The sequence below is a fragment of the Balaenoptera acutorostrata genome, chromosome 1, assembly GCF_949987535.1.
Source record: "Balaenoptera acutorostrata chromosome 1, mBalAcu1.1, whole genome shotgun sequence".
In the NCBI taxonomy this organism is placed as follows: Eukaryota; Metazoa; Chordata; class Mammalia; order Artiodactyla; family Balaenopteridae; genus Balaenoptera; species Balaenoptera acutorostrata.
Window position 1 is genome coordinate 42434833 of NC_080064.1, and position 12914 is coordinate 42447746.

The window sequence follows — 12914 nt, forward strand, 5'->3', positions numbered from 1 at the left end:
GGCTCGCCTCACCCCTCTTTTCACTAGAAGCTGAGAGAAAAAAGGCTCTGGAGAAACAGTTTTCGTTCTAGGGACACAAACCCCTGACACTGTTAAAACATGAGATGCCAGGAAAACACACTTAAAAAAAAATTCTCACTTTAAGCTCTAAACTGTGAGAAAGGAGATGATACAAAGAGTATCAGAAAAGGATCTTCAGGTTGGGGGTACTCCCAGAGTAGCTTTCAAAAGAGAAACTGAATAATCTTAAAATAACCTTTTCTCTCAAACACAATAAGCTTTCAACAAAAATTTTTCTTCTGCTATTATGACAGTAAAAATAAGCCAAATATAAAGCCTCAATAATATGCAAATGATACTAAATTTGGGCAACATAAATCTCTGATTAAATTATAGGCACACCTAAATGAACCCCGGACTCAGATTTCTGATTACCTTATTGAGCTCAACTAAACACAGTCCAAAACAGTGAGAACTGGGTTCAGCATATCAGAAAACTGCTTTTGCGAAGAAAGGGCATCTAGTACATAGAAAAAGCATAGGAAAATGTTTTGTTTTCCATTACTATAACCATTTTTCCCTTTGGCCCATGAATAATTTACTTCAATAACATTTACAGAGTGCCTATGTGTTAGGCATTGAGAATATAAAGATGAATAAAACAAAGTTCCCTTGCTCTCTAAGAGTTGGGGGTGGGGAGGGGGTGGCATATGGAGAAAGCAAAGAGTTAATTGAAGTATCATATGAGAAGCAATAAGATTGGGGCATTAAAAAACCCTACATTTTATTTGTCCTTCCTAATTTGGCAGAGAGGTGTAAGTCTGGCTGACGACAAAGGCAAGCAGCCCAGCTATACTCTCCTCAGACTCCCTCTTTGTGATCTAGGTTTTGGTTAACAGTTAAAGGAAAGTCTCCAAGCATTAACGTAACAGAAAGCTCTGTGCTAAACCCAGTTTTGCCACTCACCAGCTGTGTGACTGTGGGGGTTAGATGGGTGTTGTAACAATTGTGGATAAAGTAGGTAAAGTGCCTATTTACAATGCCTGGGCCATAGTAGGTGCCAAGTAAAATGCAGCTATTAGGATCAAGATTCTGGAACTATCCATGCAAAATAAAGGATCTGAAAGCCATTTCAAGAGAAATGATAGCCATGAAAACGTATGAAAGATTATACAGCTCCTTCATTTCTCCTACTGGCCATAGTGTTTGGGATGCTTCATTGTGTCTGTGCCTTCAGGGCCTCACTAATCTTCACATTCAAACCCAGGAGCTAAGGTACTAAGTTGATGCTTAGGAAGTGCCAAGCTGACAGCAACCAGTGTGACTTGGCCTTGAGCTACAGTAGCTATTGTATTTAGACACTTAGCATCACAGAACCACAGAACATTAGAGCTGGAAGAAATGAGCTGGCTATGTCTCAAAATAAGCCAGGCACAGAGCAGACACTTAGAAAATATTTGCTGATGGACTGAAAAGGAAGTTGTCTAGTTTCATTTTAAGTACGAGAACATCCATAATCTGTGTGTTCAATGATTTTGAAGTTGATATGACAAACGATTTCTAGAAATGGTATTTCATAGTTTTTTCAGTATAAGAATTAAAATAAATTAAAAATAATTTCCTTTGTATAAATTGGGAGCTGATTTTATTTCTCCTCTTTCAGTTTCTCTTCTCCTTTTCTATCATCATTATCATCACCATAATAATCAGAATTATCGCTGTTCTTTTCTTTTAAGTTTGGGGGTGGTTTACTGATACAAACAACTGATACACTGATACAACAATAAACACTCTTTTATATTTTACCTAGATTTATCAATTATTAACGTTTTGCCATATTTGCTCTATCATTCTTTTTATGCTTCTTTCCCCGAAACATTTAAAGTTGCAGATATCATGACACCTCCACCCTACTTTAGTGTTTGTCTCCTAAGAAATAAGGACATTCCCTTACATAACCATAATTTCTTTAATCACACCTAAGACATTTAATATTGTTTACAATATTTACAATTTAATGTTGCTACAATCATCTAATACAGAGTACATATTCAAATTTCCCCAGTACCTCAAAATGTCCTTTGTAGCTGTCTTATTTATTGTTTTAAATCCAGGCTCTAAATAGGATCATCCTAGTACACTGCCCATTTCCACAATCCTGTTCCTGTATATGGATATTCATAGGTCCAGCCCAGCACCCAACCATGACTCAAGATAAGCACACCGTAAGAATACAGGCAGGGCAGCATGAAGCTACATTGTCTGGATTCAAATTCCTGCTTTGCCACCGCCCAGCTGTGCAACCTTGGGAAAGCTACTTCTCTTTTCTGTGCCTTGGGTGACACAGTTCTGGAAGTCCAACACTCTGTCTAGATGGGAGTGATGACATGACTGCTATAATAGAGGTGGTCCTAGGGTCTAGGCATGAATAACAGATTGGCTGCTTCTTTATGAAGGTGATACTTGAGCTGAATTCTAAATTTAGGTGATAGTGAGGAAAAGAAGAGTGAAAAAGAGGAAAAGCAAAGAGAAAAGGTTGGGAAAAGCCCTGTGCTGTCAATGGCCTGATGTGTTCAAAGAACTCTAAGCTAGTAATTTTTGAAGAGTGAAGAACCAGAGTGCAGACGGATTTTGGAAAGAATTGTGACACTTTGCCTTTTTTGTCTCCCAAAGCTGAGTTTAGGGACCAACAGGTAGCAACCAACTAGAGAGGTTCCAAAAGGAAACAGCCAGCTACTGAAGATGAGGAGATGCCAGGATGGTATCTTCTTCCTCTCACTTCCTGAAGCAGATGTTGGAATGGCACTCTTGAGGACACAGATGTACTTGAGTCTCACAAAGGGAGAACTCTCATATGAAAGTCACAGGTTAAACAAGCAAACAAACCGAAAAGCCTAAAGCAAAATCAAATGCTCGTCATAAAATAAGCTGACAAATGTTCATTGGGTACAGGGCTTTATCAGTTTTCATTGTTCAAATGGTAATACTCAGGTTATAAAATACCTTTGAGGAAGATAAACATGTGTCTAAAGTTTCTATGAATAAGGAAATTGGAAGCTCAAGTGATTGGCTGTTATAGCAAACTGTTTTTACTTTCCTTTTCTGTGAAATATTTACTTATATTGCTTGCCCATATTGGGTTGTTGTCTTCTTTTTATTGATTTTTAGAGTTCTTCATAAATGTATATGCTAGAGAAATTAAGTTTCTAATATCTCTAATAAAGATACTAGGTACTACTGAACATCAGAAATACTTCGATTTTCTTAATACAGTTATTTATAAACGATTGTAAATGACAAGGCAAATATAAAACCAACAGATTGTACTGAAATGCTTCACAGAGGACAGAAAGGTCAGAACACATTACTGTAGGTCTATGACAAAAACAGTATTATTCTCTGTTTTGTTAGGTACTCCAAGAAGGGTGTGGGAGAAACAGGATACTAGAAGATACACATGTATAAAAAGGTATACAAAATCTAACAGGCTGTGAAATGTAGGAGCCAAAAAGTCTGTAAACTACACTGTGTTATTATCATACTATGATTTTCTAATCATCGCCTGACACTCCACAATTACATATACAGACGCACACAGTTGCTCAGTCTCTGCCACCAATTTCTCCCCTCCCAACCATCCTACAAACTGCCACCACACTACTTATTCCTCTGACAGTGTCACTCTCTTCTTCAGAACTTTCAAAAGCTAACCACTACCTAACAATAACAAAAGTCTTTAGCTGGCATTCAGGGACTTCCATGATGAAATCCCAATCTATTTCTCTATTTTAGCCCAATTTCCTGCTGCTCCTTTACATGCACCAATTATGCAGGCCCACTCATCTTCTCTAACATGTGCATCTGAATAACTTGGTTACTGTTAAGGTAAGGAGTCATTATTCCAAGGTGGGTTAATTGCCAAGATAATTTAATCTCCATTTCAGAGAAAATAAAAAGGAGGCTTACATAGCTAGTCAGTATCAGGGTCCAGTTTCAAATCCAAATCTGCCTGATTTATTCAATGTCCATCTACTATAAGCAAACAATCTTAAAGATGTTTCACATACATTTTGAAGACATTTTACTTATATTAATTGTTTGTTAACCCTGTGAGGTAGGTACTACAATACAAATTTTTTAATTGATGCTCAGAGGGATTGAGTAACCTAGTTTTAATAGCACACAGCAAGTAAATGGGGACTCAGAATTGAAATATAAGAATTCTGATTATTTCTCTTTCTACCATACCTTTTATCTTTAAGTGAAAATGTTTAAGATTAGATATGGAACAAACTTCTTGAATTTACAGATGGAATACTTAAGAGATCCAATTTAGCTTTTTATCCTTTAAAAATAGGTAATTTGAATAACAAATACTTTCTAGGGACAGGGAGGGCTCTTTGAGAGAAATGATACAAATATGAATAAAGTCTACTAAAAAAAATCAGCCTTGCTTTTGATATTTTAATAAATTTTACCTATATTGCTTTTCGAATATGGCTCTATGGTTCTCAAAAAACTGGCGAATAGCAGTAAATTGAGAAGAATGTTTTACACAGCAGCATATCTTAAAACTAACTTAATTATTAACTAATTAAAAAATAATTTTATTATAAACACTAAAGATTTTTACAATTTTAATTAGGTAGATCTGATTACTCAGTTGGAGAATTAGAGGCAAATTCTAAATATGATGCTAACAATATACTGTTTAGTGGAAATATCTAATTACAGAACAGTATATTTGGTACGGTTGCACTTATATAAAACTTAGCAACTTTTTTACTGATATATGTGTTTGGAGACTTTTTCAAAAAATCACATTTAAAAGTAAAAACATTTAATAGTGGTTATTTTCAGGTTTGGGATTATGAGGCAACGCATTTTCTACTTTAAATGCATCTGTATTCTTTTCTTTTCAACAAACATTTTATTTGTATAATGAAAACACATTCCAAAACATTATATTAGAGTCATAGTTCTTATCTCACACATGTGCAGGATGCCGTCCTAGCTGTCATAAAAAATTACTCTAAAGACACTGTCTGCCTTTAAGGAATTTAAATTGAAAAGACAACAAAGACAAGATGAACAGACTGGGCATATTTTCCAAAGCACAAATAGGTTTGTTTGCCTGATTTTTCCGGATGATGGAGTGCTAGAAACTCACCAACTGCAGTTGTGGCTTCCGATTTGTATAGAACTTATTATGCCTAACAAATATTGACCAGTGATGGTTATTTAGGTTTCTTTTAACCTGAGGAAGTAGAAATAGCACTACTTTAAAATGGGCTGATTTTTAAAAATGAATGTAATAAAACTTGATAATGAACAAGCACTGTTAAAAGCAAAGCATTCATCTTAGTGCTATAAATGCTCAAATGGGTTCTCAAAATTCCTTTGTGGAACTGTTCTTAGAGCTAGTTCATGAATAATCAGTTTTGTTATTTTATGAACATTTCTCAAATTTGTCCAAAACTGTTTAAGAAGCACCTTAGCCATGATGCTGGGTGCATTTATGAATAGATCTCATTTAATCCTCAAAACAACCACATAAAGTAGATATGTATTATCATCTTTTTTTTTCCTAGATTAGAAACAGGCTCATTACTTGTTTGGGAACAGAGTTACTAAGTGGGAAATCAAGACGTGAAGCACTGGTTTCCTTAATTTATGTGTAATATTTGGAAACAGCACTGGGTGTGAAGTGAAGATCTAAGGAGGTGTAACAGGATTACGGATATCAAAGCCCAGTCTTCCAAAGGGCTGCTGGGAAAGGAACAATCCTTCCCATGGCACATAAACCCTGGCACTGGGATTTTTATTGCTGTTGATTTTCAGTTACTACAAATGTCTAATCATTCTCTAGCGTACTTTTTGTTGTGAAGAGAACTCAGGGACAGCAGAACTGAGAGGTGGGGAGGCTCTAAGGAGAAAAAGAAACTTCTTTAAGGAAGTCCCAGGGAATCATGGTGTGGCCAGTGGTAACTCTTCTGCACATAATTAAGGAAGCTAACCACTGGCTCTCACTTATCTAAAGATAAAATATAAGCTTCATTCAACAAATATTTTTAAATGCCAGGTAATGCCAGGGCATCACAGTCCCCTCCATACTCCTGTTGATGTTCCCAGCCTCATCATACCATGCAATCCAACTCTCTGTCTTGCACTTTTTTGCTCTCTGTCTTAATTTTTTTGGTTTTAATTCCCTCAATTGTAATCTTCTGGACTTTGCTTTTGACCTTCCTTCTGTTTAGAATTCTGTTGTTTGCCTAAGTTTCATTTATCTTCTAAGATTCAGGTCAGAGATACCTCCTCAAGAAATCTCCCTGAATTCTAAGGCAGATGAAGAACCTTTCCTCTTTGCTTCTATAGCATGTTACACTATATGGATCTATTTATATTGTCTTATCTTCCCTACTAGACTGTGGACATGTCAAGGGCAGGAAACCTCTACATCCTAGGTCCTTAATAGGCAGATGATACATATTCATGGCCTTCAACTCAATGAACATCCCTAATAGTTAAGGGCAAGGGAGAAGATCATAAAACTGATCAACCCACTGTCAGAAGTCGAAACTATGTCACAATAACTTAAACACAAGAACTTAGAATACCTGTTTCACTGAAGTTGGAGCTCTGCTTTGAACAGTATTGTAAATTCCTCATGAAAAAGGCACAAAAAACTATGAGTACTCTCACCAAGTGCTCTCAAATGAAATCAGTCTGAAGCAGTTTTCATTAAGATGGATTGAATGTGGCATCGTGAGAAACACTTTATCAAATGTAGTGTTTTACTTAGTGATTAACTATATACCAGTTGATGAAGCTCCCCAAATCCTTTGTAATCCCACCACTCCAATAAACATTTAATGAGTATATAAGTTCAAAAAGCCTAGCAGAGGATTTAAACTTTCAATCTTGTTTTTATTTACTCTTGGAACTCAATTTCTCACTTCAAGTGAAGAATGCTGGTGCTCAAGGCTCATCTGTTGCCCTGGTAAAATTAATGTGCCTTCCACAGTTTAAATTAAACATGCGATGTTTAAGACGAAAGAAATTTAGTAACAATGGCAGAGTATCGGTCATTCTTGCCTTAAAATATTTGAACATCAGCAAACTGTTTTCTTCAAAATGATTCATTCAGAAGTTTTAAAAAAAATATTGAAAACGATTTGTTTTCACTCTCAAATGTACAGTCTGAAAAGGAGAGATGAAGTTTGAGGATTGAATCCTGTAGTATAGCAGTTAGCACTGAAAAGCTTCTGGAAGTAAGGTGGTATAGTGTAAAACACACTTACATGTGTTGGAACACCTGCACTCTCATTTGGCCTCCACTACTTACCCTTGATTTGTCTTTGGTTAAGTCATGTAGCTTTTCTGAGCTTCCTCATCTCTACAATGAGAATATTGATATTATATATCCCCATCTCACCGGTTTGTTGTGGGGTTCAAATGAGATATGCATAGGAAGGAGCTTCATAAACCACAGAGCACAATATAAATCTAAAGTAGCAGTGCTATTTCTATACTTTCTATACAATCCTCTCTAATTTTGAAAGGAGATGTATATAATTTGGTTGGTGACCATAATAAATGCCCCTGCTTAGATCTAATTTTGAATAATTTACCCACTCTGTGGATGAATTTTACTTAAGTTTAGGGCAATGTAATAAATGATACATAAACTGTTGTTGATCTTTAACTTGGAAAAGAGAAAAAAGGAAAGAAAAAAGCCCTGGACAAGGGGAAAAAGATAAAGACAGTTTAGGAGTCCAAAGAGGTCAGTGGATTTGGGTATCAATCTAATATGAAACAAAACACATGAACCAATGATTTCCAGTTGTTAAAATACCAATACACTCATCAAAAGCAAACAATCAATTGTTTCATTAGAAATACCCAGAAGTTAATAAGAAAGAGTTTATGCGCCTCTGGGAATCATCAGTCTGAATAAATCCAAATGCCAATTTACTATACAAAGACACTCAATAAAAAGTTCTTTCGTCTATTATATACTGTATATTTAAATAATGTATCGCCACAAAGTTATAATGTTTATAGTAGCTTTTTAAATGTAATTTAAAAGATGTCTATGCTTATTTGGGAGCTATATTTAGGTTATAAAAGGCCCTCACATTTTCTGGTTACTTCAACTGCTTAGCAATCTTACTGGAAAAACAGAGACAAATTAACCCCAAATACATTCTTATACAGGAATGAACTGAAAAATAGATTATTTTAAAGCTATAATTACTCTTTCAAACATATTTATGTTCAACAGTGATTGTTTAAATATAATAACATTGCTGTACAATGAGAGACTTAATAACCATTAGAAATCCTGTTATAATAAAGTATTCGGCATTACTTACAAAGCATTCTTGCAACAACAACAACAACAACAACAAAAAATTGACCTGAATCTAACAAAGCTTTTAGACTTAATAGCCATTTCTCAGGAAATACAGAGATAGAGGAACAAGTTAAATCATATCACAAGGAAACAATCACACAAATCCAGAATCTGGAACAATCTGTAAGTCATCCAGCATGATTTCTTCACAAAGCAAATGTCATAAAAAGGAGTGGGTGGGGGAAAAAAGCAGGTGTCTGCTTAAAAGGGTTTAAGAAATCTAACAACCGAATGTAATTTGTGATCCTTGAGTGGATCACGGTTTCCAAAAAAAGAGTCAACTGGTGAACTTTGAATATGCACTGGATACTAGATGACATTAGGAAATTATTGTTAGTATGTTACATGTGACAATGGTATTGTGATTCTGTAGGGGAATGTCATTATTTTTGGAAAGTGCATGCAGATGTTTTTAGGGGTAAAATATGATGTCTGTGATTCACTTTGAAATGGCTTAGCAAAAAATAATGAATATATAAGAGTATCCTAAGTGTTTTTCGTAGTTTAATAATTTCAAAAGTTTAATTGCTAAAGCTCCATTAAAACTTCGGGATGCCCTGTATATAGAAGAAGCAAATATGGCAAAATTTTAGTAATTGTTAAATCTAGGTATAGGGGATTTAAGTGTTTATTGTACTACTCCTTTACTTTTTCTGTATTAAAAATTGTTTTAATAAAAGTTAAAATATTATAAAATATAATTAAGTAAATGATTATATAATATTAAAAGGTGCAGATAAGCTGCTTTAACAGGATTATAACATGATCAATTTTATATTAAATATGCATGTGTGCTCAACGGAATAAATAATAAATATATGGAAAGAACATATAATCTATGTTAGAATATATTCTTTTAGCTTTTCAGTATCTTCCATAAACCTGTACTTATGGAAACTATAAACCTGTATTACCATAAATATATATTTCGTCAAAAATAAAATCCATTTAACATAGATTTAATAGTTAAAAAATAGATGTTTAAAATTGCCTTTACAATGGGCTATTCCACTATTCTTAGGGTAGAGAACAGTTTATGTTTCTTCATCTACTTCATTGAACTGTCAGTGATAGATCTAAGCTTGATCGTTAATTATTGTCTTGGAATTAAATTTTTAAAAACTGTTTAAAATGAATTTTTCTTTAGGTCAGAGTTTAACGTAAGTAGAAACTAGAAATTTCAGAGGCATCCTTGCACTCTATTCTCAAAATTCTTTGTCCTCTTTAATTCCAATAGCTTTCCCTCTAACTCCATCTACACCTTATTCCTTCCTTCCTCTCTCTTTCTTCCTTCATTCATTAAACGTACAGAGTACTTACTATGTGTAGGGATGTAAGGTACACCGTCACTGCCAAAAAGAAAATCAAATCTCTTGAGAAGACATATATATAAAAGAGAGAGAATGGATAATTAAAAGCAATGTGTTATCATTGCAAAGTACTAAAGGGTGGGTGTGGAAGAGTAGGAGTCAACCAGGTAAAGAGCACGATGAAAGGCATTCCTGACAGTGGGGCAGCATGAAAAAAGAGTAAGATTATGGGGAAGGACAAACGGTACACTACTGCTAGATTTATTAAGTGTAAGGCAGGAAATGGGAAGAGCTGAAGTTGTACAGATAGGCAGGAGCCAGATAACTGGGGTCTCGACTACAGTGTCAACATATAAATAGAGCAACCACACAGAATCTTCGTGCTCAAAATGTAACTTCTGATTTCTTATTACATACTTGGATCTACTTGATTTCAAGATCACAAGACCCCTTTCTATATTTAAGGAAAAATCTTTTTGTTGTCTAAAATGACCTTTAGGAAAAAATACTACAGTTGTAAGATATATACTATTAGATGGAATAATCATTTGGGGGAAAGACTGAAGGACAAATCATTTAGCAAGAAACTGTCAATCACATAACTGAAAAGAATACGAACACGTAGCCTGGTCCCTTCTAAGCATGTCCACCCCTTTCTCCCCCTAAAAAAAAAAAACCCGTTTCAGAGCTTGACAAAGACTTCTGCAAAAGCCAGCAGTACCCTATCATACTACTGCCCCTCTGAAATGGGCATCTTGGTGATGATTAGGTTGGTAGATGAACCAGAAACAAAATCAAGTCTTCAATCTGAAAAAAACAGAAAACATCAAGCATTGCCTCAGGCCTGGTGGTAAACCTACGGGATATACTTTTTAATCAGAAAAGGTAAGATTCCACTTACATCTCGGGCTTTCACATAGAAGGCCTCTTGAAAAGCTGCTTCTAATGAGCCAATAAAAAATACAGGATGGCAGTCACCATATCTATAGGAAAAATTGTGTCTATTAATTAAAATACATTTCAAATTTACTTCAAATTTCACAAGTCTAACCAATGAGTTTTAAGTAAATGTTGGGGCTAATGTCTCTTAAGTATAGACAAAACATTAAAACATTTCTTTAAAGGCTTAGGAATGGGCTTCATTAGTTTTTTGAACTCTTCTTGGCCTATACCGACATATCAGAAGACTGGAATTTTAAGTACATCTAGCAAATGGACTTAATGAGTGCTATGAAACCATGCCATTTACAAGTAGCAATTCCTGGTTACCCACTTCCCTAAGATTTTCCTAGTTACAATAGCCTTAACTTTCCATTTTAGTTCATTTATTCTGTAACACAGAGGGAAAAAATGGTTCCTTGCTAAGTTTCCAAATTACATTACATCAGAAAATAGAACTAAAGAGAAATACTGTTTACATGAAAATTTACGTTTAAATATTTAAATCTTTTTAAACACCTCTAGGCGAATCTCAAATGCATAGAAAATTTTATATTACACTATTAAAAGAAGAAATGCTAAATGATTCCAAAACAAAAATTAAAAGAAAAAATTCACTTATATCTAAAATTTTTAAATTATTTTTTTATTCAATATTACTTTTAAAAGATTTTGTTTGTCCTAGGATATACTAAAACTTAGTATCCTACAACCTAGTCCTTTTGGAAATATAGTCAAGATATTAAATTAGTAATCCATTTATTATGTTTCTATAAAGATATAGAGATAAGATAAATACATCTCTGAAGCGGCATAGTTTACTAGTTATCTGATTTGAATATACTGTATTCACTATTAGGGCAATATATATTGATAAATGTATCCTTTGAATACTTTAAGGAGAAACTAAAAACAATCTCTGATTAAAGTTGCTCCAGAAAAATCACAGTAGCATTAAAAGAACATCAATTTTATATAGTTAATGTCCTAACCCTACCTTGAAGAAAACTCTGCTGTAAATTGTAATAAGGCATCTCCTTCATTTTCTGCGTTTTCTGGCACTAAAAAACAAACAAAAGAAAAAACAAAAACAAAAAACCAAAACAAATAGACACAAAAACAAACCACATAACATCTAATCCCACATATAAGAAATATATTTAATCAATAAAGAGGAATTAAATTTTAGTTTCTGTGATACATCTGAGGAGACATTTTAACTCGACATACATTAGAAGATTTCATCAAACCTTAAAAAAGAACCTCAAAAAAATTTCAAGCTCATAAATTTCTGAAAACCAACTGATACAATCCTGCTAGGTGTTGAAAATATGTGCCAGTCATCAATTATGCTTGAAATGACATCTTGTGATTAAACTATATAAAAAGGTTCTCAAATTATTCTAAAGACCTTATTAATCAGGAAAATAGTCATTTTATGTAAATATCACATCTATTTCTGCCCATGAATGTCCCCTAATTTCACAGAGTAAATGAGCCATTTATGGGCTTATTTTAATAGTCATTTTGTATATAGCACCACTTATGATCCTATACTATGCATCTTGTCAGGTGCAAGTGAGGGAGATGGCACATTTAGTTTACTTCTTTCCTTCCAAAGATGGGTACCAGTGAATGGAAAAGTAATATAACTACTGATAAAACTGATATCTCCAATAAGATGTGTGGTGACAAGTACAGTCACAAAAAGTACAGCTATTTTGTTTATCAATTTCTGGGTTTAAAGTAAAGGGATAAACTCATAACTAATTATACATGTGAAACAAAAGTTACATTCCCTTGAGTTTTTAATGAATTTTACTAAAGTATTGGGAATGGTTGGGCTTAAGATCAAAATTCAAGAGGCTCTAGTTCTTATGAATAATGTCTACTTCTATATTTTCTCTCTCCAAACCTGAAAGTCAGTAAGAGATTTTTAAGTTCATTGTTCCTCATAAGTTTCTGCACTAGGAGGGAGAATTACAATGCTGGACCCAAAGAGCTATTAATACTCACTCATTGGAGATTTTCTCAAGGCAGATGACGCCATGCCGAATACTTCTCCATCATCCACCCCAAATTCGGAAGCATCTTCAAAGTCATCTCCATCACTATCACTAACCATATGAACATCGGTGCTTTGCTATTTAAGGAAAGTCCTATGATTAGTTTCATACTAACTTTAGGAAATCAAATTCCAAAATATAAATTATGTAATTACAATAGGACATTAGCATTATAAAAGTTTT

The 12914-nt window shown here is 34.2% G+C and overlaps 1 protein-coding gene across 1 annotated transcript in view; it reads right to left on the reverse strand.

The window, feature by feature from the left end:
- The window catches only part of FAF1 (Fas associated factor 1), a 489781-nt gene that overhangs the window by 132031 nt on the left and 344836 nt on the right, over nucleotides 1–12914 (reverse strand). The window contains exons 10-12 of the mRNA XM_007164483.2: nucleotides 12682–12808; nucleotides 11663–11726; nucleotides 10628–10709 (exon numbers count right to left, since the gene is read on the reverse strand). Coding sequence (XP_007164545.1) covers nucleotides 10628–10709; nucleotides 11663–11726; nucleotides 12682–12808 — 273 coding nt within the window. The remainder of the gene's footprint in view (nucleotides 1–10627; nucleotides 10710–11662; nucleotides 11727–12681; nucleotides 12809–12914) is intronic.